The 24,077-nt window shown below is 37.2% G+C and overlaps 1 protein-coding gene across 1 annotated transcript; it reads left to right on the top strand.

Moving 5' to 3' along the window:
- Nucleotides 1-6,143: 6,143 nt before the first annotated feature.
- Nucleotides 6,144-22,892, top strand: LOC104847988 (UDP-glucuronosyltransferase 2B17). The gene is made up of 6 exons (XM_010603654.2): nucleotides 6,144-6,908; nucleotides 8,185-8,333; nucleotides 10,477-10,608; nucleotides 20,431-20,518; nucleotides 21,279-21,498; nucleotides 22,294-22,892. The coding sequence occupies exons 1-6, from the start codon at nucleotides 6,167-6,169 to the stop codon at nucleotides 22,571-22,573; spliced, it is 1,611 nt and encodes a 536-aa protein (XP_010601956.1). The 5' UTR covers nucleotides 6,144-6,166; the 3' UTR covers nucleotides 22,574-22,892.
- Nucleotides 22,893-24,077: the final 1,185 nt, after the last annotated feature.

Raw genomic sequence — 24,077 nt, 5'->3', positions numbered from 1 at the left:
TGGTACAAGGTCGGACAAAACTACAGTCCTACAAAGCAAGAATAGGAAGATATGAAACAAAGGGTTAGAATCTGTGAAGCAAAAATTCAAAAAGTTACAATGTAAGAGACAAAAATAAACTTTTACCTATATTTAATTAACAGTAAAGATTAAGAGTAGAAGAATTTATTGAGAGAGAAATTGCTACTGTTTGAGAGAGACTGAAGTGGGACATGAAACTGGGTTTCCACTGTCTATCATTTTTGCAGGACATATCAGCCTGAGTTGTAAATTATTTCTTTTAGGATTTGAAATACTTCACTTTAAACTCTCTTGGCCTTCAAGATTTATGTTGATAAGTCTGTTTTAATTCTAATATGCTTTGCTTGAAATATGTTTCATTGATTTTCTCAAAACAGTTTAAAATTCTGTTCCTATGTTGGACTTCTGGGATTCTGATTGTGATATATCATGGAAAAAATCTTTTCTGATCATAGCTATTTTGAGTTTCCTATAAATCAATTGATTGCTTGTTAAATTATTTTCCTTATTGGAAATATTTTAAGCTCTTATTTCTGTATATAGATTTTTATGCCATTTGCTTTGTCATATGATTTTTTTTCACTAATTTAATTTCATCTTACATTAGTCTTCTGTTCATCATCTTGAAGATACTCGATGCATTTTTCATGTATTCTTGATAATTTTAAAGTATCACCTATTAACTGTTCATGCACAGTATCCATATCTCCTCATTGTGAATTTCTATCCTCATATTAGTCAATTTTATTGACCAAACTTTTTATTGAATTTTACTATCTAAATTAATATTAAAAATACTGTTATGAACACTTACGTCCTGGACATTCATTTTTTACATCATTTTGTTTGGCTCTCCTAGTAGTTGGTCAGGTGTTCTGTAGATCACAATTGTTTTGATCACTTGGCCAGATATTTTTTGCTCATATCTCATGTGACCTTGGCAAATGTCACATCATTCTGCTTTGTTATCTTCCCTAACATCATTAAAAATAATTTAGCTGTGTGGCTTTTGTTTCCTCCCCTTCAAGCCACATGAAACAATTTTGGGGAGTGTGCAGTTTTTGGATGCATTTTATTAGGTTTTTTTCCTCATATTTCCCACATTTTATGTTTGTTTTTGTGTTGAGGCTTGCAGATTTATTGTAGAAGAAAGCTTTCAAGTATGGTGACCTCTTAGTTTCCTTATTTTCAGTTGTATCATTTCGGCATGGCCAAATATTTGCCTCTGTCATGCTTTTTAAACTTCTCCCTTTACCTGAGATTGGAGTTTAAAACCTTTCCCAGAGATGTGTCATAATATTGTTAGCAATCTGAAGGCAATCTGAATATTGATATCCCACAAAAACCACTTGAAAGCAACAGCTCTGTAACCTCCTCAATAGTAATATAATCTACATTAAGTATAGCATCAAATCTATTGTGAACCGCAAGGACCAAAAATAGTATCACACTTAAACCACAGAAAAGAGATCTGTGATTACAGCAGGAACACGGAGACAAACAGATATTAACCAACGATTGATCTACATTAAATATCTACCAAATGGAACAAATTTGTCTCCAGTTACACCAAACTGTGTTCCACCACAGTGAGTATGTTTAGTTAGTTATCCATAAGCTTAGAAGTTATACTACTAAAAGAAGAGGATGTGGGGAATTTGGAAACAAAGAAAATTTTAAAAATTAAACAAGAGTCTATGATAGCGAGAGAAAAGTGAAATGGGTACTATTGCGGAGTAAAAGGAAGTTATAAGTCATGGAGAATAGTCACAGGTAAGATCAAACAAGAAAAGGGAGAAAAACTGTGAACACAGGAAAAACAGAATATAAACTCAACATAAGAAGGAGATAATTCTGAAGTGAAGAAAAGCAATTAAAATAGAATAAAAGGAAAAAATAACTCCTCCGGAAGACCTAATGAAAGAAAGATAAAATGATGTAAGGCACAAATTTTTAAAACCCAGGTTGAATCAAAGAAAGCAATTGTAAAGGTATTGAATGAATGGTTTCTTTACAGGATGTACAGTGTCAGGATCCAGCCAATCACAAGTTTCTATGCTTTGTGTTATGGCGTTTCAGGGAGACCTCCCTGCATCCAAGGCTGCTTTGCCAGTTCCCTCTACAATGCATTTACCACCCAAGCCCAGAGGGCTCCTTATTCCTGTTAGTAAATAGGGAACTTGATCAGCCCTATTGTCCCTGCTGCAGTTAGGCTGCAGCCTGATGATGGGAGGGGGCAGTTGCAGTTTATGTCCACAGCGGAGATGTGGTATACATATTCCTGCATTCTTAATGGAAGTAGGAAGCCTTTCTTTCCACACAGGTCTGCTTTTTCCCATGAAGACAGGGTGCTGCTTCTCTGGCCAAATTTTGATTTTTACAAGTCATTCAGGAAACTTTTGTTTCTTCTACACTTCTCTTTTTGGTATGATAATATTAAGAAATATGGTGGGCTGGGATTTTAGCTCAGTGATTCTGCCACCTACTTCGCAAGCACAAGGTCCTGAGTTCGATCCCCTGTACAAAAAAAAAAAAGAAAATAAATATGGAAATATTCTTTTCTATAGAGTCATACGTTTTAAAAATAGGTGCAGAACATAAACTATAAGTCAGAAGAATTGTCAAACTTCCCTGGCAAACAGATTTTCCCCAGCACATTTTAAGAATGTGATTAAGACACTCAGTAGGCTGGCCAGTTCTGCCCTGGAGAAGGACCTGGGGATTCTCCTATGGTGGTGTAAGCAAGAGCTCTCTGGAATACAGTGAAATCATAATGAGGGTGCCTCATATCCACTTATACCAGCATGTTCTACTACCTACAAATTTTATGGCATTTGTAAACAAGACAGGAATAAGGTCAAGCAAAAGTACATACTTCCAACTCTCATTAGGATGATGTATAATTTTAAGGTAACCATGTTATTGATTTGGATATAAATAGGAATTTTAGGACTACCTCGTAGAATATAAAAATCAAATACCTCAAACATCTTAGATTAGAAATCCCACTTGACCCAGCTACTTCTCTGCTGGGTACCTTCCCCAAAGAATTAAAAGAATCATAGCACAGTGCTATGTGCTCACCCATGTTTCTAGCAGCATATTTGTAATATGTAAAGCTTGGAAATAGCCCAATTGCCCATTCACTGGTGACTGGATAAAGGTGATGTGGTTTTTTTGCAATATCAGCTATGCTCTGAGTCTAAGATTAAACTAACATTTATTGATTTAAAACTACATAAGTTTAATACAAAGAAAGTAACTAATAAGTGCTCTCTTCTATACACTCTATGTTTGGAATTTAAATGTATTAAATGATCAAAATTTGACATCTCTTTAAATTTTTATTTGCATCTAAACTAGATCTGCTTTTATTGGCTTTGATTGAACAAGCATTTTTGTTATTCAGTGAATGCAGCACACTTATACATTGTGCTATAAATGTATTACTGGTTTTTAGCAATGTGTCTAAAACTTATCGGAGATGTAAAGTCGTACTTAATTTTTGTCAATATGGATATATCTTATAAAATTTATTAAAGGAATGTAAAGATTGGTTAAGAGGAAAAAAAGAATATTTCTATATAATTATGATACCAATTATTTTTTTTCAACTTTAATTGAGTTTACTGGTATATTTTAGGGATATAGTACAGTTACCTTCATTGTTGGGATCTTGTACCTCTACATGACAAGTTTTGGTTTTCATTTTTTAGACTTGTCCCTGAACTCCCTTCACCTCCTCCTCCCCTCCCCATCTGCAACCACTTTATTTCCATCTTTTCATTATCTCACATTTTTTTCTTTTCCCTTTTCACCCTTCCTCTACCCATCCCACGTTCCCTACACCGTTAGTTCCTTTCTTCCCATTACTCAATGTCAGTAATCTTATTAGGATCTTCTGTATTATTGCAGATTATTCAAACCAGAGAAACTATTCGGTACTTACACATGTGTGCCTTATTTGTTTCACTTAGAAGTATATCTTCAATATTGAAGATGATACCAATTATTGCTAACATTATAGTATATGAATTGATACATTGGCACTTTTCAAATGTATACAGGTCACAGAAACAAACCTGAAAAACATCTTATCACACTGGTGTCAATCAAAGTTATTATTGCTTAAAAGCAGGCTCTGCATGAGGCTGATTTCCCCAATTCACCTTCCCATTCTAGTGCTCAGGAATTAATTGTATGTTGTTTAATCTTTTGGACAAAATTTCTTCATTTTTCTCTAGAGGCTGCCACAGTCCAAATGATCATGCAGGTAGAACCAACAATAAATGTGCCAGACTCCTTTCACCAGGATCCACTAGATTGAAATTAAAAAAGAAAGTATACAACTGCTAAACCCAAAATGACTCCTATGTAAAGCCCATCAGATTAGCTTTGTGGAAAAGGCCCTTGATTTCAATATGCTCAACCCTTCTCTGTTAAAAGCAGCCAGAATGAAACTTGCCCATTCTAACTGCAGTTTGGAATATCACGTTCAGGGAGGCCATGTTATGGGCACCTAAATTATGAAGAACTCAGGGAAATGAAAGATAAGAACAGCATAAGTGTAGCTAGAGGCACATCTGAAGAAGACCAGGCCTTAATGCAGTGGCCAGGCCAAATACCTCCTTCAAGGATAATTGGTAACTTGGAATTTTACTCTGATTAGCACCATTGGACCAGGAATGCAGACAGCATTAGTTCCACAGGTGGGTGAACATTTGGACCAATCACTTCCCAAAATGTCTTTGTTCTTTCCATGTACCCTTGCTGTATGACCTGCTTTCCCACTGCATCAATAACAGACAAGCAGCTATATGTACTTGTAGTCCCATAGGTTGATTATAGTTTGCAGCATGTTGGACCCAAATTGTGATTTTGCTGTACAAATTACCCCTGACAAAGGTCTATAAATCTTTCCTACACTGAACTTCCATTATTCCTTGGCATTTGTTCTTTGATTTCAAGGCAAATAAACTCAGTGGATCTGATGTCTAGCAGGTTGGGAGTTATATCACTTCTATAACACATAGTCTTTAAAGTCCTCAGATTACTATCAAGAGCTGAAAAATATAGAGTATAAAATACATGCTTATTTCTCACTTGAGAATATATTATTAAAAGTAAAAAGTATTTTGCTTTTGGTTTGGGTGAGTTTATACATTAGAATTTAAATAACTGTCACCACACAGAGTCCAAGGAAGTCTAAGAAGTGGAAATGGGGAGCCTGACTAACTTCAACCATGAAACAGGCTGCAGGTTCACTGCTTGCAATCACAGAAAGATGAGTTGTCCATAAAAGATGCATAGATATTTATTAGGCAGAATTTTAAAAGTACGCATTCAAAGAAATAGAGTGCCAGCCTTAAGTGTAGTTACGGCCTAGAGATAGGTGCAAATATAGGGGTGTTGCGTGAAAATCTGTGGAACTTGCAGATCTTTGGGAAAGGAGGTTAAATTTTAGAGGAAATATCCTGTTGTATTTATAAAGTGTTTTAAAATTGGAAGTTATAGTATTACATATCTGTAAAAACACTTCAAAACAGCAAATGACACTTTGAATTATTGAACTGTCCATAAATGAATTGTACTTCATCAAAATTCTTACTAAAATTGTTGGTCATTCCTTCCTTTTTTTTTTCTTTGCTTTTATTCAGTTCATTGATACATTTTTGGTATACAGTACAGTTACATTCATTGTTGGGATCTTGTAACTTTACATGACAGGTGGTCTTGGTTCTCAATTTGTCCCCTTACCCCTGCCCTCCCTTCAAGCCCAGTAGTGACTTTCAAGATTCCCTTTAGGCAGTGTAGCTATCATATCCCTAGATATGTGTCATGAGACAGTCACCTGACATTTGCCACTGTTCTTGCATTTTTTTATATTGCTTACATAATACATAATATGCCTGAAACATACTGGTCATGGAGTCCCAGCCAGCTGAAATCACTTAACCTTAACAGAGAAATTAAATGCTCTTATAAAATCATGTAATTACTTACATTTGCTTTTTCTATCTGTCTTTATTATTAATCCATTTGACATATGTACTTTGGTCAACTCAAGTTATCTTTTAACTTTTAGTTAATTTCTCAATGAATATAATCATGTGCAATGACAGAATGTAGCACAATTTGAAAAGAAATGCTTCATCTTGCCAAGATGTCTATGAAATGGATCTCAGCTCTGCTGCTGCTGCAGTTGGGTTGTTATTTCAGTTTTGGAAGCTGTGGAAAGGTGCTGGTGTGGTCGATGGAATACAGCCACTGGATGACTATGAAGAACATATTAGAGGAACTCATCCAGAGGGCACATGAGGTGACAGTCCTGAGACCTTCAAGTTTCATTTTTGTTGATGTGAATTCATCATCTGGAATTAAATTTGAAACATTTCCTACATCTGTCAATAGCAGTGAATTCGAAGAAAATTTCAATCGATTGGTCACTAACTGGATGAGTGTTGGATCAATAGACACATGTTTGGCATATTATCCAGGCATGGAATACATCATGAAGGAATATTCTGCTCTTTGGGGAAATATTTGTAAAGATGCAGTTTCAAACAAGAAGCTTATGACAAAACTCCAAGAATCAAGATTTGATGTCCTTCTTGCAGATCCCGCTGCTCCCTGTGGTGAGCTGGTGGCTGAGCTTCTAAAAATACCTTTTGTGTACAGTGTCCGCTTCTCCCCTGGCTTCCAAGTGGAAAAACATGGAGGAGGGTTATTAGTTCCTCCTTCTTATGTACCCATCATTATGTCGAGACTAAGTGGTCAAATGAGTTTCATAGAAAGGGTAAAAAACATGATATGCATGCTTTATTTTGACTTTTGGTGTGAAGTATTTGATGAGAAACTTTGGAATGCACTTTACAGTGAAGTTTTAGGTAAGTCATGCTTTTAAGTAGTAGAATGCTGTATTTAGTATCTTGTGTCTTTGCAAGTGAGCTTGGATGTGTAAAATAAAAGGACTTTTCCTTTTATATGTAAATGATGAAATAAAAGTAAAATTATTTGTTGATCTGACAGATATAGTAGAAATATTAATTATGTGGTCATCTTACAGCCATTTGCCTGTAACTGATATCGATTATTCCAGGTCAAACAATTTCACAATGAAGCATTCAGGCTCTAACTTTGCAATTTCATATCAGTTTTACCTTCTTTTCATTTTATAATAAAAATCATTAGGCACCTCTATAATGAGTTTATGAACAAAGACAAGTAGATTGATGGATTATGTTTCTAGAAAAACAAACTGTTAGTATCATTAAGGGAACAGTTTTCTCATGATTAGATCATTTTCTTTACATAAAAATGCTTTTTTTTCATTTACTGCCCAAAAGATACCTTCATTCTTCTGAAATACACTATTGTATCCCAGACTCATAAATTACAACTTGAATATTCTGATAATGCAATATCCTGTGATTGGTTTTTACTGATCATCCATTTTATTAAAATCTGTAGAAATGTGAACATACAGGTAGTGGTTTTTTAGTCATTTGAAACAAACAATTACTCACATTCAAATATAAGCCCTAAACTCTGTTTCCACAATTTCTGCAAATTTTATGAGATGCTTGCAAATGCTTGCAAATGAGAAGTACATACTATTTCATTCTCTATATGAACTCAAAGCAGTGATAGTTACAAGAGCTTTAGCTGTAATCCTATAGAAGTGACAATTCAATTTCATTGGTTATTAACTTAGTAAGTGGCAGATATTATGGAATTCCTAAAAAAGCTGTTCCATGGTAATAGTGCCATTCACTGCTCAAGTGGTGCAATCATTTAGCACATGGTACTTATAATGCTATAGTATGATTACTTGATTCTGAAGCTAGAATATTGGCTTATATTTGTATCTATTATTTTGGCAGCTTCGCAGAAAAGGAATGCATGCTTAATTATACAATATGTATTTTAATGAATATGATTTAGACTATGTTGGGGTAATATGACAAACACAGTTGCTTTTCATTTTGTCTTTCTGAGCCACAATTGAACCATACATAAAATCTCAACATTTTATCATTCATATATAGTTTTGTCAATAAAATTTATACATTATTCCCACATCTTTCAATGATATACAGTAGATGCACTCAACAATTCTGTAATTCTCCAAACTATTATCTTGTTTTCTCCTTCTTTACACAGGAAGACCCACTACAATATACAAGACAATGGGAAAAGCAGAAATGTGGCTCATTCGAAGCTACTGGGATTTGGAATTCCCTCGGCCCAGCTTACCCAATTTTGATTTTGTGGGAGGACTCCACTGCAAACCTGCCAAACCTTTGCCTAAGGTAAATACATTACTGTATTTAGTTTTTCTTTTAAATTTCTGTGAAAATGCTCTGCACTAGTCAATGAGAGTCTTAACTCACAGTGCAACAAGGTGTGGCAAAGCAGCAAAAGTGCTTTGGCAAGTAAAAACTCATATTTCAGGTGGGAATGGTAGCATTCGCCTGTAATCCTAGAGCTCCAGATAGTCAAGCAGGAGAATCACTACTTCAAGGAAGCCTGGGAAACACAAGTTGAAGATCAACCTTGATTTCATAAGAAGACCCCATTTAAAAATATATCATATTTCTATTTCATTATAACTATTTTCATTTCAAAAAGAACATGAGATGCCTAGTACGTAGAGTCCATTAAATTATAGTCTTCAGTATTCCACATTATCATTTATTCATTCAGTTAAAATCTAAAAGCCACTAATGTACATCATCAGTAAATGTTAGATAAGCATAGAAACAACACAGACATTATAGTTGCCTTGCCCAGACATCTTGTATACTATTTGGAAAGATACAGTATAAGTAAGTAATAAAAATGATCAGAAATACATATTTTAAGAGGCAGCATTATAATCCTAAGAAAAAATACAGTTTGGATTCTAAACTATGCCATTCCAGTTGATAATAATAAAAATGAACAGGTGCAGGATTAGGCCAACTGATGAGGATTGAGAAAGATACAAAACAGAGCAGCTGCTAAAATACTAAAAACAATTTCCAAGAACTGCAAGCTTATTTTATCATGATGCCAATTTTGCTAGATGGGGAATTTAGAACCAGATAGCTAAGTCCAAAATATTTGTCAAGCCTGTAGGGTATCTCATGAAAGTTCCCTCTTGTGATATGATCTTGGCATCAATTTTACCTGGCAGAAGGAGACCAGAGAATATGGAATATGAACTAAGTGACTCATACTTCCAATGAATTCTCTAAAATTCAATTAGATGTGAAATACAAAAGAATTTTGGAGTGTAGAGAGCGATATTCCTTATGAAGGGATGCAAAAATCTAATGTTTTTAAGTTGACATTATACTTCTCCAACAGATATAGAAATGAAGCTTAATTTTTCCAGAATATATACATGATATTTTAAAAAAGCCTTTTGTTTACTTTCTCATTAGCAGCAATATAAATCTAAAAGCTGAGTATTTGGTAAAAAGCCAATATCCTCTGTCAATGTAACTTATCTATACTGTGCAAGAACTCCACAAGTCAAATATTTGAAGCATTATTAGTGTATATATTAATTTTTATACCCATACACTTGAAAGATTACTTGATTAGAAAGCACCAGTGCTATATGACCAGAAAATAAAAGAAGTAGATACAAAAGACAAAAAGAAAACTAAAAATTTTGTAGTGGCAAAAATTGCTAATAATAGTTGTTTTACATTGCAGAAAATAGAAATATGGATACCAAGCCTTATTATCATTTATATCCTTTGGCTATATAGCACACCCATTTGAATGTTTGCAAAGAAAAATAATCAAGGTGCACAGAATCATTCTATCTAGCAATTTTTTATAAAAATATTACTTGGGAGTAACCTAAACATCTAAAATTTAGAAGTGGTTAAATCAGAATATATATATCTAGTATACCTTCGCAATAGTTTTACCTAAGAAATATTGATAACACTAAGTCAGCCATAATAGAAACTTCAGATTAAACAACATGTATAGCTATATATGTGCATTAAATACGTAGTTGCTTCATCAATATCTTCAATAACAATAAATCAGTCATAGTAATATTGTGAGATGAAAATAAGGAAAAAGAAAATGAAAAAAATCACCCTTTTTCTAGCATAAAATGGAAACATAAACGAGAACTACAATTTTCTGAAATTTGTCATGTAAAATATATTAAGTATAAAGCTTTAATTGTATAAGAAATAACTGTTTGGAATATTGACTGCACAAAAATATCACCAGCATTACTCTTTGTATAACTTCACCTAAAATGCTGCAGATGGCGAACTGTGTCTTACTTGCATTTCACCAGAGCTGCTCCACTACTTTCTGTTAATTCTTGATTTTATCATTTTTTTAAATTACAAAGTTTTGAATAGTCTGCTGTGATGGTTTGTTGTTGTTGTTGTTATTTTGTTTGTTTTGTTTTTTAAGGAGCCAATTCTATCTTCACAGGAAGTGGAAGACTTTGTGCAGAGCTCTGGGGAACATGGTATCGTGGTGTTTTCTCTGGGGTCCATGATTAGCAGCATGACAGAAGAAAGAGCCAATATGTTTGCTTCAGCCCTTGCACAGATTCCACAAAAGGTTGGCAAAGTGTCTCATTAGCAAACATCCACTAAAGGAGTCATTGAACCCTACAAATGTTTGATTTAAGAAACTTGCTATTCTTACTTGCAGGCTTGCTGAAGTCACTGCATACATTAGCAATGTTTTCATAAAGAGTTAAATTTTACTTATTAATGCACTATTATAATAACATTATGCAGGTATTCAAAGGGTTTTGGAAAAAAATCATTCAGGTTGGGATTTCAGTGATCTCTTAGACTCTTTTTTATCCTTTTTTTGGAGTAGTTTTTTTTTAATTAAGTGTACATTTGAGGGGGATATTCAGAGCAGAGAAAAGCAATGGAGACAATTCGGGACCCAGGTACCCACCCAGCCATGTTAATAAAAAACTAAGAAAATATATTCTGAGAGGGCCCCACTCATATCAGAAGCAGGAAGTAAAAGGGAACAGTGATGCTCAACAACTAGGGCACACACACCATGAGGTCTGAGTGGAGATTTTTTTCAGGGGAGCAGAGCAGAGAGAAAGAGGAGAGAGAGGGAGAGAGAGAGAGAGAGGGAGAGAGAGAGAGAGAGAGAGAGAGAGAGAGAGAGAGAGAGAGAGAGAGAGAGGGAGGGAGAGAGAGAGAGAGAGAGAGAGAGAGAGAGAGAGAGAGAGAGAAAGAGAGAGGGAGAGATAGTGTGAGAGAGAATGGAGTGCTGGCCTATTTATGGGGCTTGGAGTCAAAGACCTTACCATTAAAGTGGGGTAGGCTGTCCTTTACCTATAACAAGCCATGTTGCTTTTTAAAATTCACGTGATGCACCTCTAAGTTTCAATTCCATATACTGACATAGTCTTTGGGAAAAAGGAAGCTAAGACAAGGGTTTAGGGGGGTGAAAGAACTCGGAAATCCAGCCCAAAATGGCGGTGTCACAAAATACTTTAACATGATCGATTCCCTAACATTCCCCCCTCTTTGGTGTTAGATGAGAAATGGCAGCCAGTGTAGAGCACACACCAGAGGAAGGGGGCAATGTGTCTGTCTTTTGTAACTACTTCCTGCTGAGTTTGGGGTAATGACACTGTAGGGGCGCAGGCATGAAGTCTGGTTGGCTTTGCCGCTCTCGAGCAGAGGTGAACTGATGGTGACAATAGTATTCCCATTGAAGTCGCTGGTAAGGCTCTATAGGAAGAGTCCAAACACACAAATTTATCAATGAGGGAGGTGAGATGGATAGGAGGTAGTTGGTATAAGGCCCTCATCTTATCTCTCAGTGGTGTCTGATATGGACCCCAAGTAAATTTTGGCAAAACCTAAGGATATCATCTTGGAGCATTTCTTTAGCATACCATGGCAAAGGACAGCCCTCGATGTCATCTAAGAAGACCAAAGTAAAGACAAGAGGGATGCAGAACATCCCATCTTTTATCTGAATGGGATCTTCTAGAGTGTGACCCTTGGGTAAGGAGGGCTCATGACAAAACAAATGGACCAAGAGGGAGATGCCAGATCCCGATGGGGACCATTCAGTGCTAGGTGACCGGTGGGGCCACTCAGGTCTTATGGAAAGAGACCGATGATAGAATAATAAATCAAAGCAAGGCAAACTCTGGAAGAAAGACTACAGGAGGGAGGGGCCACAGTGCCCAATCCGACTCCTAGAATGAAACTCAATGAAAATAATATGCAAAAACTAAGCAAAGCTGGATGTCAAAGACCTCACAATATCCAATGAGAGTGCTCAGGTTTTTTAAACTGGAGTTCTTGGCAGGCTCGGGTCTTTATTGGAAGACTCTTCTGTAACTCTCATGAGTTTCATCTTGAGAGGTCCTGTGGGGGTTGCAGAGTAGGATGGAGAAGATCCTGTTGGAGTGACAGGTAGAGTTTGACATGAGAACAATGAAAACAACCATGGAAAGACTTAAGTTTAACCATGGTTGGAGTGGACAAGATCACCATAAATATCCCTTGTAATTTAGGCTTCAGGGAATCATTTTGCTCATGAGGAGGGGCCAAGAAGACCTGATCTCTAGGATGATATGTGGTTGGGAGGGTAGAGGCCAGGCAAAGCAACAATGAATTATCATGCTGCCATATCTGAGCTAGCATTTGGGCAAGTAAAGAGACCAACAAGGTAGAGGGTAGGGGGAGGGTTGAGCATCCAGTCCCGGTGGTAACAAGGGAACGCTGAACATCAATTCAAATGGGAAATTTGAAGAGGGGCCTTAGGTAGGGACTTCAACCTTAATAAGACAAGAGATAAAAGAGTAACCCAATCCATATGAAGCTCTAGGGTTAACTTAGTAAGGATTGACTTAATGGACCTCTTGGTACGCTGCACTTTTCTAGATGATTGGGGATAGAATGGAATATGAAAGTGCCAGGAAATTCCCATTAACTTGGCAAGACCCTGGATCACTTGAGAGGTGAACTCAGCTCCATTACAGGATTGGAAAGAGGTGGGAAGTCCAAACCTAGGTATGATTTCTTTGAAGATCAAAAGAAAGACAGTGAGAGCATGTTTGTTTGAAGTAGGAAAGGCTTCAGCCCATCTGGAGAAAGTATCTATTGGCACCAGTAAGCATTTGTACATCTTTACCTTGGGTATGTGGGTGAAATCAATTTGATAACCCATACCCGGTAACATGCCCTAGCCTGATTTGTGGGGAAGCGGGCAGGTCTCGAGAAAGGATTGGACCTCTGACATATCAGAAATGTGGAAGAAAGATTTTGGAGAAATGATCTGTCAGAGGGAGAAAGAGTGATTATAGGTTCCATAAAGGCCAAAGAGATGCCACAGCCAGGATGGAAAAGCTTATGTACATAGATAAGCTGATCCCTAGTTAAGGTAAAGGTCTGATTAGGAGTTTTTTGGGTCATCAGCATAATCTATCAAAGTCAGGAACACCATAAAATCAGGGTTTGCCACAGCCTCTGAATTCAAGGCAGCATCTCTTGCCACCTTATCAGCCTTGTTGCTTGCCCTTGTTACTTCTGATGAGCCTGACTGTTGGGCCTTATAATGGATGATTCCAATTGTCAACAGTAGCCTGGAGGCCTGTGGGAGTTCTGTTATAAATTTAGAATTTTGAATGAAAATGCCCTTTGTGGAACAAAATACTCTTTCACACCAGATTGCTGTATGTGAGAGGAGAATATGAAAGGTATACTTAGAGTCTGGATAGATTGTAAGTCACTTACCTGGGGCCAAGACAAAGGCCTGGGTGAGGGCAATGAGCTCTGCCTGTTGATTGGTTGTGTGGGTAAGGATCCTTGTTCTATAACTTCAAAATGGGAGACTATGGCATATCCTGCCCTTTTAATTTTATCTTTGGTAAAAGAGCTGCCATCTGTAAGCCAAACCAAATCAGAGAAGTGGAGGGGGCATTCTAGTACATGAGACTTTGGGGCAGGAGATTTTCAAGGGTCTCTAAACACTCATGAATGGAGGCATCTTCTTCAGGAATTGGCAACAGAGAAGAGGGATTAAGGTCAGCACAAAGCTGAAAAGTAAAGGAGGAATCATGTAGAATCACAGTCTGAAAGGACAGAACTCTACATGGGGGGAGATGTTGCAGATGTTTATACTTTAATAAATCTGAGAAGGAATGACAGGAAAGAACCACGGTGGGGGATCCATAAGTGAGTTTTTTTTATTCTTGAACTCAGAGGGATTTGGCAGCTAGGCTTCACAAGCAGGGGGTCCAACCTCTGATGGTGGGATCTCACATTTAGGTAAGTAGGCCACGGGCACAAATGTGGAATCTAACTGATGGCCCAGGGCCCCAAGTGCAAATCACTTATTTCCTGACACATAAAGATGAAAGGGTCTTGACAGATCAGGGAGGTGTAAAGCATGGGCCTCTAATATGTTGGACTTAAGATAAAAAAAACAGTGTGGTTATAGAAGTATCTATAGCCTCATGGGAATCTCCTTTAGAGGCCTCATAAAGAGAAACTGCCAGCAGGGAATACTTGGGAATCCAGGATCGAAGATATCAGCCATTCCAAAAACGGAAAGGAGCTCTTTCTTGGTGAAGGATGTAGGAACATCTCAGAGAACCCATTTTGTATCTAGTGTAATAGACTTAAAACCAGGTGTTAGAGATACCCCCAAATAGGTGACCTGTTGTTTGAAGAGTTGGACTTTTGTTGGGGAAACTTGATATCCTCTCTTGGAAATGAAATTTAAAAGCATTTAAGTATCATGTTGGAGCATAAGTAATGAAGGAGCACAAAGGAGGAGGTCATCTATGTATTGGATACATCATGAACCTTGAAGTTGGAGAAGGGATAAATCTTGGGCTAGAATTTGACCAAACAGGTGGGGACTGTCTCTGAAACTCTGGGGCAATACAGTCCAGGTTAATTGAGTAAATACATTAGACAAAGGATCAGTCCAGGTAAATGCAAAGATATCTTGGGAATCTCTATGTAAGGGGATCAAAAAGAAAGCATTTTTGAGGTCTAGAACACAAAAATGGGTGGCTTTAGACGGGATTGAGGACAGGTGAGTGTAGGTATTGGGCATACCAGGGTGAATGGGAACAATGGCAGAATTAATGATTTGGAGGTCATGAACCAGTTGATATGTCCCATTAGATTTTTTTACTGTCAAGATGGGGTATTGAATGGAGAGTTGGTGGGTCTTGGAAACCTTTTTGTAATAGGCTATTTATGAGGGAACTAACCCTTCTAGGCTTGTATGAGGGAGGGTATATTGTGCCTGATTTGGAAATTGAGAGGGATCTTTGAGGAGGACCTTAACCAGGGGGCATTTGGCCACTGAAGGAGATTGAACATCCTACATCTGGGGGTGTACGAGAGAGGGATTAATCAGCCATTTGGATGTGGAGACTAGAGGTTCAATATCTTGGGATAACAAAAGACAAAAGGAAGACATCGGAATGCTGGAAGGGCTGTGCATAGAAAAATGAATGGATGCCCCAATTTGAGTTAAAATGTCAGGACCCAATAAGGGAATGGGACAGGATAGGAGGACTAGGAAGGAATGAAGAAATGAAAAATGACCAATTCTGCATGACAGTAGAGGAGTCTGTCAAGGGCAATGCTTTTGACCTTCTAACCCAACAGTAGAGTTCTGAGACAGCGAGGTAGGTCCCCAATATTCTCTCAATGTGAAAAAGCTTGCACCAGTGTCTAATAGGAAAACAATAGTCCTATCTGCCAAAATCAAGGTCACCCTGGGCTCCTGGGTGTTGATCCATGTTGGGCCAGTTGTGCCAGGGCCTCTTCATAGCCTTGCAGCTGCCACCAGACCTATCAGATCATAACTCAGGGAAGTGGCAGGGCCAGCAGACCAAAGGTATGTGGATGCCAGAGTGCCGCTGTAACCCCAGTGTCCCCTCTGTTGTCACTTAGGGCAAGGCTTTGTGGGCACCTTGGGATTTGGGTTGTCACTGCCCCAATGTCCCATTTGTTTACACCAGAAACAGGGTCACCATGAGTAGGGAGCTCCTTGAGAGGGTCCCTTTCCTTGAGATGCCTGTGGCATAGCAGGATTGAAAGCTTGTGCCAATAACTGGTACTTTTTGGTGATCTGGAGATCATCACAGGCATAATAGACTTTCAATGCTGTTGAGGGGTGTCAAAGGTCCCCTTTCCAGTTTTTTTAACTTAAGTCTAATATCACGATAGCTCTGAGAAAAGAAAGGCATCATAATCAGTCTCTGGCCATCAACAGACTCGGGGTCAAGTTTGGTGTGTTGGCAGAGGCCATCAGTAAGCCTTTGTAAGAAGACAGACAGATTTTCATTTTTATCCTGTATAATCTCATTAAGCCTCATAGTTGACAAACTTCATGGTGGCTTTACAGAGCCCATGAAGGAGACAACTAATATATCTGTCTTGAGCTTCAATTCCTGCCTCTGTGTTATAATCCCAGTCTGGATCTCGCTCCAGGACTGCAACAGCACCTATGGGATGATGATTGTTTGTCAAGTGTTCCTGATCTGCATGGTCACAGGCCTGATCCAGCACTCTTTTGCCTTCTTCAGGAATTAAAGTACTGGTAGGGACAACAAAAAGATCATGACAGGTTAATTGATAAGACTGTATCAAGAGTTGAAATTGTTTTACGAAGGTTGTCATATCAGCAGTGAAAGATCCAAGTCTGGCTTGGATGAGGGCTAATTCAGTCATGGGGAAGGGAGTATGAATGTGGACAATGCCTTCTACCTCTGCTACTTCGCACAAGGGCGCCATCATGTGGCTTGCTTGGGACTTGAAGCAGGTAAGGGGTGAAGTCGGGGCATAGGTTGGAGCAGTTGAGGTGGGAGGCGTGGAGGAGATGGGAGGGGTAGGGAGAGTCGGAAGAGAGGAAGAACCAGACGAGAGGAGTGGGGAGAAGTGGGTTGGTTTTTTGGGTTGGGGTTCAGATATGGGGGGTGATCATCAGCTGGATCAACCGGGCCTGAAGAGTTAAGAGAAAGGGAAGTGGCAATGGAGGGACCACAGGCTACCAGAACCTTGGGGAGAGGCAATAGAGGGAGAGGTGATTTCTGGGTGGTGGAACAAAGAGAAGGCTGGTGGCTAACATAAGAAAAGCCTTGAACATATGGAATTTCTGACCATTTTCCTTTATGCTCACAAAAGTTATATAGATCTTGAATTAGACCCAGTTCAAGGGAGCCATTAGGCGGCCAGACATTCTGATTGTCTAATTGATATTGAGGCCAAATTTGAGTGAATAAGTGAATTAGCTGCTTGGGTTAGATTGAGGCCCTCCAAATTTCTGATTAAGCATCCCAAAGGAGAGTCTTCAGGTATGGAAGAAGCAGAGCCCATGACCACCGAAGGACAGTGGAGGGGGTTATCAGAAGTCCAGACATCTCTTAGAGTTCAGATAAGACCTGCTTTTCAGACCACTGTCTGAAAGGGTGAACTTGGTCTCCTGTGAAGGAATCCCTTGCACAAGATAGGAGTTTATGTGGAGTTAAATCCTGGGCTCAACTTAGGAAACCCAGAGGCTTGCTAGGGAACGTGGACCTAAGTCCTGGACCCAACTCAGCAAACCCAGTGGTTTGCTAGGTGTGGGACAGAGGGCCTGGTTGCCTGGCCTTGTCCTGAATGTGGTCGTCATGGGTATCTAGAACCCTGGGATCTCCCGCTACCTGAAAGATATCTTAGAATAGGGGAACTTACCCAATATCTGGTGCAGGCCTGAAAAAGGGTGGACTGGTGTTGACTGAGAGATCAGCACCAAGGAAGGTTGTAGCGGACTTTGGGTGGGGCTGCGTTGGATCATCTCAGTATCCAGGTTTCAGATCCCCAGGTATGTTAACCTGTGAGCCCAGCAATACCAGATCCCACTTCTGACACCAATGAAAGGGAATAGGGAAGCTCAGCTACTAGGCTACACACACCAAGACAGGTCAAACTGGAGATTTTATTCAGGGGAGCAGAGCAGAGAGAGAGAGAGAGAGAGAGAGAGAGAGAGAGAGAGAGAGATAAGGCAGTGCTGATCTATTATGGAGCTTAGATCCAAATATCTTCCTATTAGGGTGGGGTAGGCTGTCCTTATCCTATCACAAGCAATGTTGCCTTTTAAAATTCTTGCCTTGTTGAAGCTGTAAGTTTCAATTCTATATACTGACGTGGTCTTGGGGAAAATGAAAGTTAAAACAAGGATTTAGGGGCAGAAGAACCCAAAAATCCAGCCCAAAATGGCAGTGTCACAAAATACTTTAGCATGATCAATTCCCTAACAGGAAGATATAGAAAATGGAATGCAGTTGGTGTCTTCTATTACAGTGAAAACCATATACTGTAAAATATGCTTCACAAGGACTCTGCTTTTATCCCATCAGTTTAATGTCCTCCTGATCAAGAAAGCAAAAGGGAAATAAGAGTCAAAGAGAAAGAACCCTGTCTTGGGATGATGTTCAGATGTCTTCTCTATAACAAAAAATAGAGATTAATATTCTAACATATGTATTTCCTTTTCAATCTTTGAATAGTTGTGAACTACAGTAGATTTTATTTACCGTCAATACAGTAGTTTTATAATCCCCTATGCTGATTTTTAGTTGAGTAGCTTCAGTTACTTTCAACAATCTTGACTGCAAATATAGCTCAAATATTTGGAAATAATGCCACAGTTTAAGAGAAGAGCATGATATTTTAAACCCAGTCCTCATTTTACAACAGGATAATGAAGTGCTAGGGCAATGCAAGACCATATTAATCTCTGTTGTCAATACATTGTTCTGAATCATGGAAGAATATAGAATTATTTGAAGAAAATAAAGACCCGATTCAAAAATGGGCATCTGAAATGAACAGACACTTCTCAAAGAAGTAAAAGCAGCAAGAAAATATATGAAAAAATGTTCCTCATCACTGGTCATTCGAGAGATGCAGATGAAAACACCACTGAGATTCCACCTCACCCCACAAAAAATGGCTGCTATCAAGAAATCACACAATAACAAATGTTGGCGGGGTTGTGCGGAGAAAGGAACCCTCCCCGATTGTTGGTGGGAATGCAGACTAGTGCAACCACTATGGAAATCAATATGGAGATACCTCAAAGAGCTTAGACTGGAGGTTCCATTTGACCCAGCCATCCCTCTGCTGGGTATTTTTCCAAGAGAACTAAAAGAGTCATATCACAGAGAAGTATGTGCACCTATGTTTATAAGCGGCACAGTTTGTAATAGCTAAATCTTGGAAACAACCTATTTGCCCATCTGTTGGAAACTGGATAAAGGAGTTGTGGTTTTTCTATAATGGAATATTTAAGTGAAATAAATAAGTCACACATGTGTAAATACCAAAAAGTTTCCCTAGTGTGAATATTCTGCAACAATGCATAAGATTCTAATAAGATTACTGACATTTAGAAATTTGAAGAAAGGAGCTAAAGGTGTAGGGAAGGTGTGATGTGTAGGGGAAGAACAAAAAGGGAAAAGAAAAAAATGTGAGAGAATGAAAAGATGAAAATAAAGTGTTTGTAGATGGGGAGGGGAGGAGGGGGTGAAGGGAGGGCAGAGGTAAGGGGAAAAAGTCAGAATCAAGACTTGCCGTGTAAGGGTACATGATCCCAACAATGAATTTAACTGTACTGTATCCCTAAAATGTACCAATAAACTCAATAAAATTTAAAAAAAAATAATCATTTTAAAATATTCATTTATTTTAAAAAGCTACATTATTTATGAACTACCAACAGAACCTATTCATTAAATGTAATCTCCAATCCTAGCAATAGTGATAGTACTTTGGATTCTTCTTGAGAATGCCATTTGAAACTTTTCCTATAATTAGGGATGAACAGTTTTGAATAGAAAATAAAATTAAATGTACTTTCTACTATCAATAAAATGATTTCTGGCAAAAAGTTCATTATGTGGATTATTAGATAGTTTATAACTCAAAAAAATTTATTGTATCCATCCATTAGACTTGGCTCTAATAAAATAGCTTCTGAAACAAGATATTCTGATTAAACTATAGTGATAATTTTTAAAAATTGGTTTGTATTACTATCAGAACAAGAGAGTTTGTGTCATAAACATATATTGAGATTCAAAACATTACAAATTTCTATTATTTGTAAAAATTTATGATTGTATAGCAATTTCTGATATATTTTAATAGTACGTAGAATCTTAGTTTTCTAACTCACTATGTGTGAAAATGATTACATTCAAAATAATTAAACATAAAATAAGTATAAAAAATATTTGTATTCTATTTGTCTCGGTCATTTTGCCATTTTAAAAATTTAATCTCCTTGTCCTCATTTTAAAAATCTACTCAAAGAAAGACACAACTTTGTGGTCGCTAAATTTTAAAATTCAACATATGTAGTAATGCAGTCTTTGCCTAACAGGTTCTTTGGAGATTTGAAGGCAAGAAACCAGATACCTTAGGATCCAACACTCGGTTGTACAAGTGGCTTCCTCAGAATGACCTACTTGGTAAGATACTGGAGAACAAATACTGAAAACCTAAATCCATAGGAATGGTGGTAGCTGAAGATGGAACAAACCAGGGAATATCTGTTGTTAGAAAATAAAAACTAAAACCAAACTTCATTGTATATTTGCAGTCTAAGGGGAAGCAAAATGAATTGCAATAGTTGTTTTTTGTTATTTTCAAAAACAATATAAGTCTTCAGTTCAAGTCCATTTATTTCTCAGTGAAGATGCTGCAATAAATTCCTGAGCTGTCTTGCACCTGTCTTTCCACAGAAAATGGGGGATAAGAAACATTACTGAAATTATTACATTTTCAGTGATGCTGTATTTTAAATGTGAAAAACAGACATTTTTTATCATGAATTAATATCACATTTTTTGTACCAATATTACATTTTGCTGACCTGCACAGCTTTTATATCAAATGTAGGGAATGAACTGCTCTTTAAGAAAATAAGTTCTCATACAATCATGATAATTCTGTGGCACTTGGTTTATTTTATCACGTTATATAAACTTTTCCTGGCAATCAGTTATTCTTTGCTGAAGTCAGCCATATCTGCCAGGTAGCACACACTTTCTTTTCCCCTGGATTAGGTGCATCTTTCTCTGAGATATGAAAGCAATATCATTGCAGTTTCATTGATACACAATCTTTATCAATAAAACACCAACACTTTCAGTGACTCATATTGTTGATTTCTTGCTGTATTTCTAAAATTTATAAATAATTATTCTACTGACACTCACCTAATCTTAGGTCATCCAAAAACAAGAGCTTTTGTCACTCATGGTGGAGCCAACGGTGTTTACGAGGCGATCTACCATGGGATCCCTATGGTGGGCATTCCTTTGTTTGGGGAACAGCATGATAACATTGCTTATATGACGGATAAAGGAGCAGCTGTTAATGTAAATTTCTTGACAATATCAAGCACAGAACTGCTAAATGCATTGAAGATGGTCCTTAACAGTCCCTCGTGAGTACAAACTTTTTAGAAAAATCTTCATAGTACTTATTGATTAAGGTTTTAAATGAAAGCCACAGAAGTAGCAATGAGTCTGAAATAAAATAATGAAATATAAATTTGCTTAATGCTGAAGCCATCATTAGTTACAAAGTGAGAATGTAACAATAAATGTTTTCAGTGATGCTCAAAATTTATTCAAGGTTAAGCAAAGTGCAAACTGTTGATATAGCCTGTAAATTAATGAGAAAAATCAGTGAGGAAGGTCACAGAGAAATTTCAAGAAATATGAGGTAAGCAGTAAACAGGAATCATGGATGTTATAGGGGTTCTATGCATTGGATTTATCTATTAATTTGAAACAGATATTTATAAAAAGAAAATAAATAAAAGTCAATACACTATTCCAAAAAGGCAACTCTTTTACGTTTGAAATGATTAATGAATTCATAAAGTTGTAATACTAGTTTTCATTCAATACTGTGTCTTTTTTTTTTTTTTTTTTTTTTTTTTTTTTTTTTGGTATCAGGGATTGAACTCGGGTCCTTGTGCTTGCAAGGCAGGCCACCCAGCCATTGAGCTAAATCCTTGGCCTGCTGTAAGTCTTAATAAGTTTATTCACACATGTAGTAAGAACTATGACAAGGATTTATTTGCTTTTGATTTAAACTGTGGTACTAATTTTTACCTTGTCCAAAGGTCTATTAACAGTTTTGTTTTTTACACTTGCTGCATTCATTTTTACAACCTCTAAAAATTCGCATTTTAACATTTCTAAAAAATTCTAAATATATTCATTGCCTTCAGCTATAAGGAGAATGCTATGTGGTTGTCAACAATTCACCACGATCAACCCATGAAGCCCCTGGACCGAGCAGCCTTCTGGATCGAGTTTGTCATGCGCCACAAAGGGGCCAAGCACCTGAGGCCACTTGCCCAGAACCTCACCTGGTACCAGTACCACTCACTGGATGTGATTGGGTTCCTACTGGCTGGTGTGGTGACCATTACTCTACTTGTCATAAAATGTTGCTTTTTTATTTCTCAGAAGTTTTTGAAGATGAAAAGGAAGAAAAAGAGGGAGTAGAGCTCCTTCTGATGAAATGCATTGCAAATGAGACCACCTTGTTTTACACAAGCACCATGGATAAAATCATTACAAGTTCAATCTCTATGTTTACAACACAATTGCCTTCTTGGTTTACTTATATATTGTAATCCTGTGTAAGGAATGTGCAATTCTAATTTCAGAGTTCCTATAATAATTCTACTTTAGTACTCACATGTATTTCATCATAAATCTTAAAATAATGAGAGTCCCTGAAATCTGTTGGTTTGCGAAAAGTGGGAAGCTGAAGACTTTGTTACACTTTCAGAAACATCTGGATTATCTGTAGGTACATAATGAACAACATAGGGCATATACAAGGCATGGTAAATTTAGTGAATTTCAAAGCACATTGTTAAGCTACATATTTTATCCTGTAATAAAGCTAACAGTGAACATCATTTAAATACCAAATATAGCCTATGCAATTTTTACTCATTTCCCAATGTTTTGTTTATCCTAACCAGCTTTGTTCCAAAATATTTGTAAGATGATGATGTATTTGCATCAAAGGACGAAAGAAATTTTCTATATCTGGCCGTGAATATTCTCTAATCATTACGTTTGTTTCATTGTAATATCCTTTATATCTGGAGAGTAAGACAAATAATGGAGGAAATGGGCAGGGCATTTGGCTCAGTGTTTCTGCCACCTGTCTCACAAGCATAAGGCCCTGAGTTCGATCCCCAGAACCAAATAAACAAAATAAAACAAAAAAAATTGAGGAAATATGTTCCTTTTGGTAGAAGTGTTAGCTGAGGCTCTAAGCATTAGTTCTGTACCATTAGATTATAACATTGTGTTTCCCTCCTCCCCCCATCAGATGTCTAATTTCAAACCTTATGTTTTAGTCAGATGCTTCTACTATGTCAAGTCATAAGACACTTTAGACATAAAACCAGGGAATCATATTACTTTTGCATTTACTCTCCTCTCAAACACATAGTAAACAAATGAAGATGGAACAAATGGCCAAATATTGTGTGTGGCAAGTTTTAAATCCTATGCTCTAGAATGCATCATAAATTACAAAATTGTTTCCACATCTTGTCTTTAAATATCTGCAACCATTATCTATGGATACACAATATACTATACAAAACAATCACAGGGAGGAAAGAAACAAATTGTAGAGCAATTCTCCTGCTTGAAAAGAGATGCTTAAATAGCTGGTTGGGATAGATAGCTAATTATCATTTCTGACATAGGGAAAATTTATAAAAACATGTATATAAGTAAATTAAAATTGTCAATGAAGCATATTATAGTACTGTCAGCAAGTGGGAATGACTTTCTTTCATGAAAGTTTGAACATATAATCACTAAAAAGAAAAGAAACATTATCTATAAACATTATTCTGAGCAACAATGAGATTTTATATGCACTTGCTGAGCAAAATTTCAATCTCTTTTTTTATTTCTTAGTAAAATATTCTCTGAAAAATATTTGAATTTGTTGAACTATATCTTTTTCACAATTATT

The sequence above is a fragment of the Fukomys damarensis genome, unplaced genomic scaffold (assembly GCF_012274545.1).
Source record: "Fukomys damarensis isolate Sample0158 unplaced genomic scaffold, DMR_v1.0_HiC HiC_scaffold_35, whole genome shotgun sequence".
NCBI lineage: Eukaryota > Metazoa > Chordata > Mammalia > Rodentia > Bathyergidae > Fukomys > Fukomys damarensis.
The sequence above is the reverse complement of the archived record's forward strand: the minus strand, read 5'-3'. Positions and strand labels throughout refer to the sequence as shown.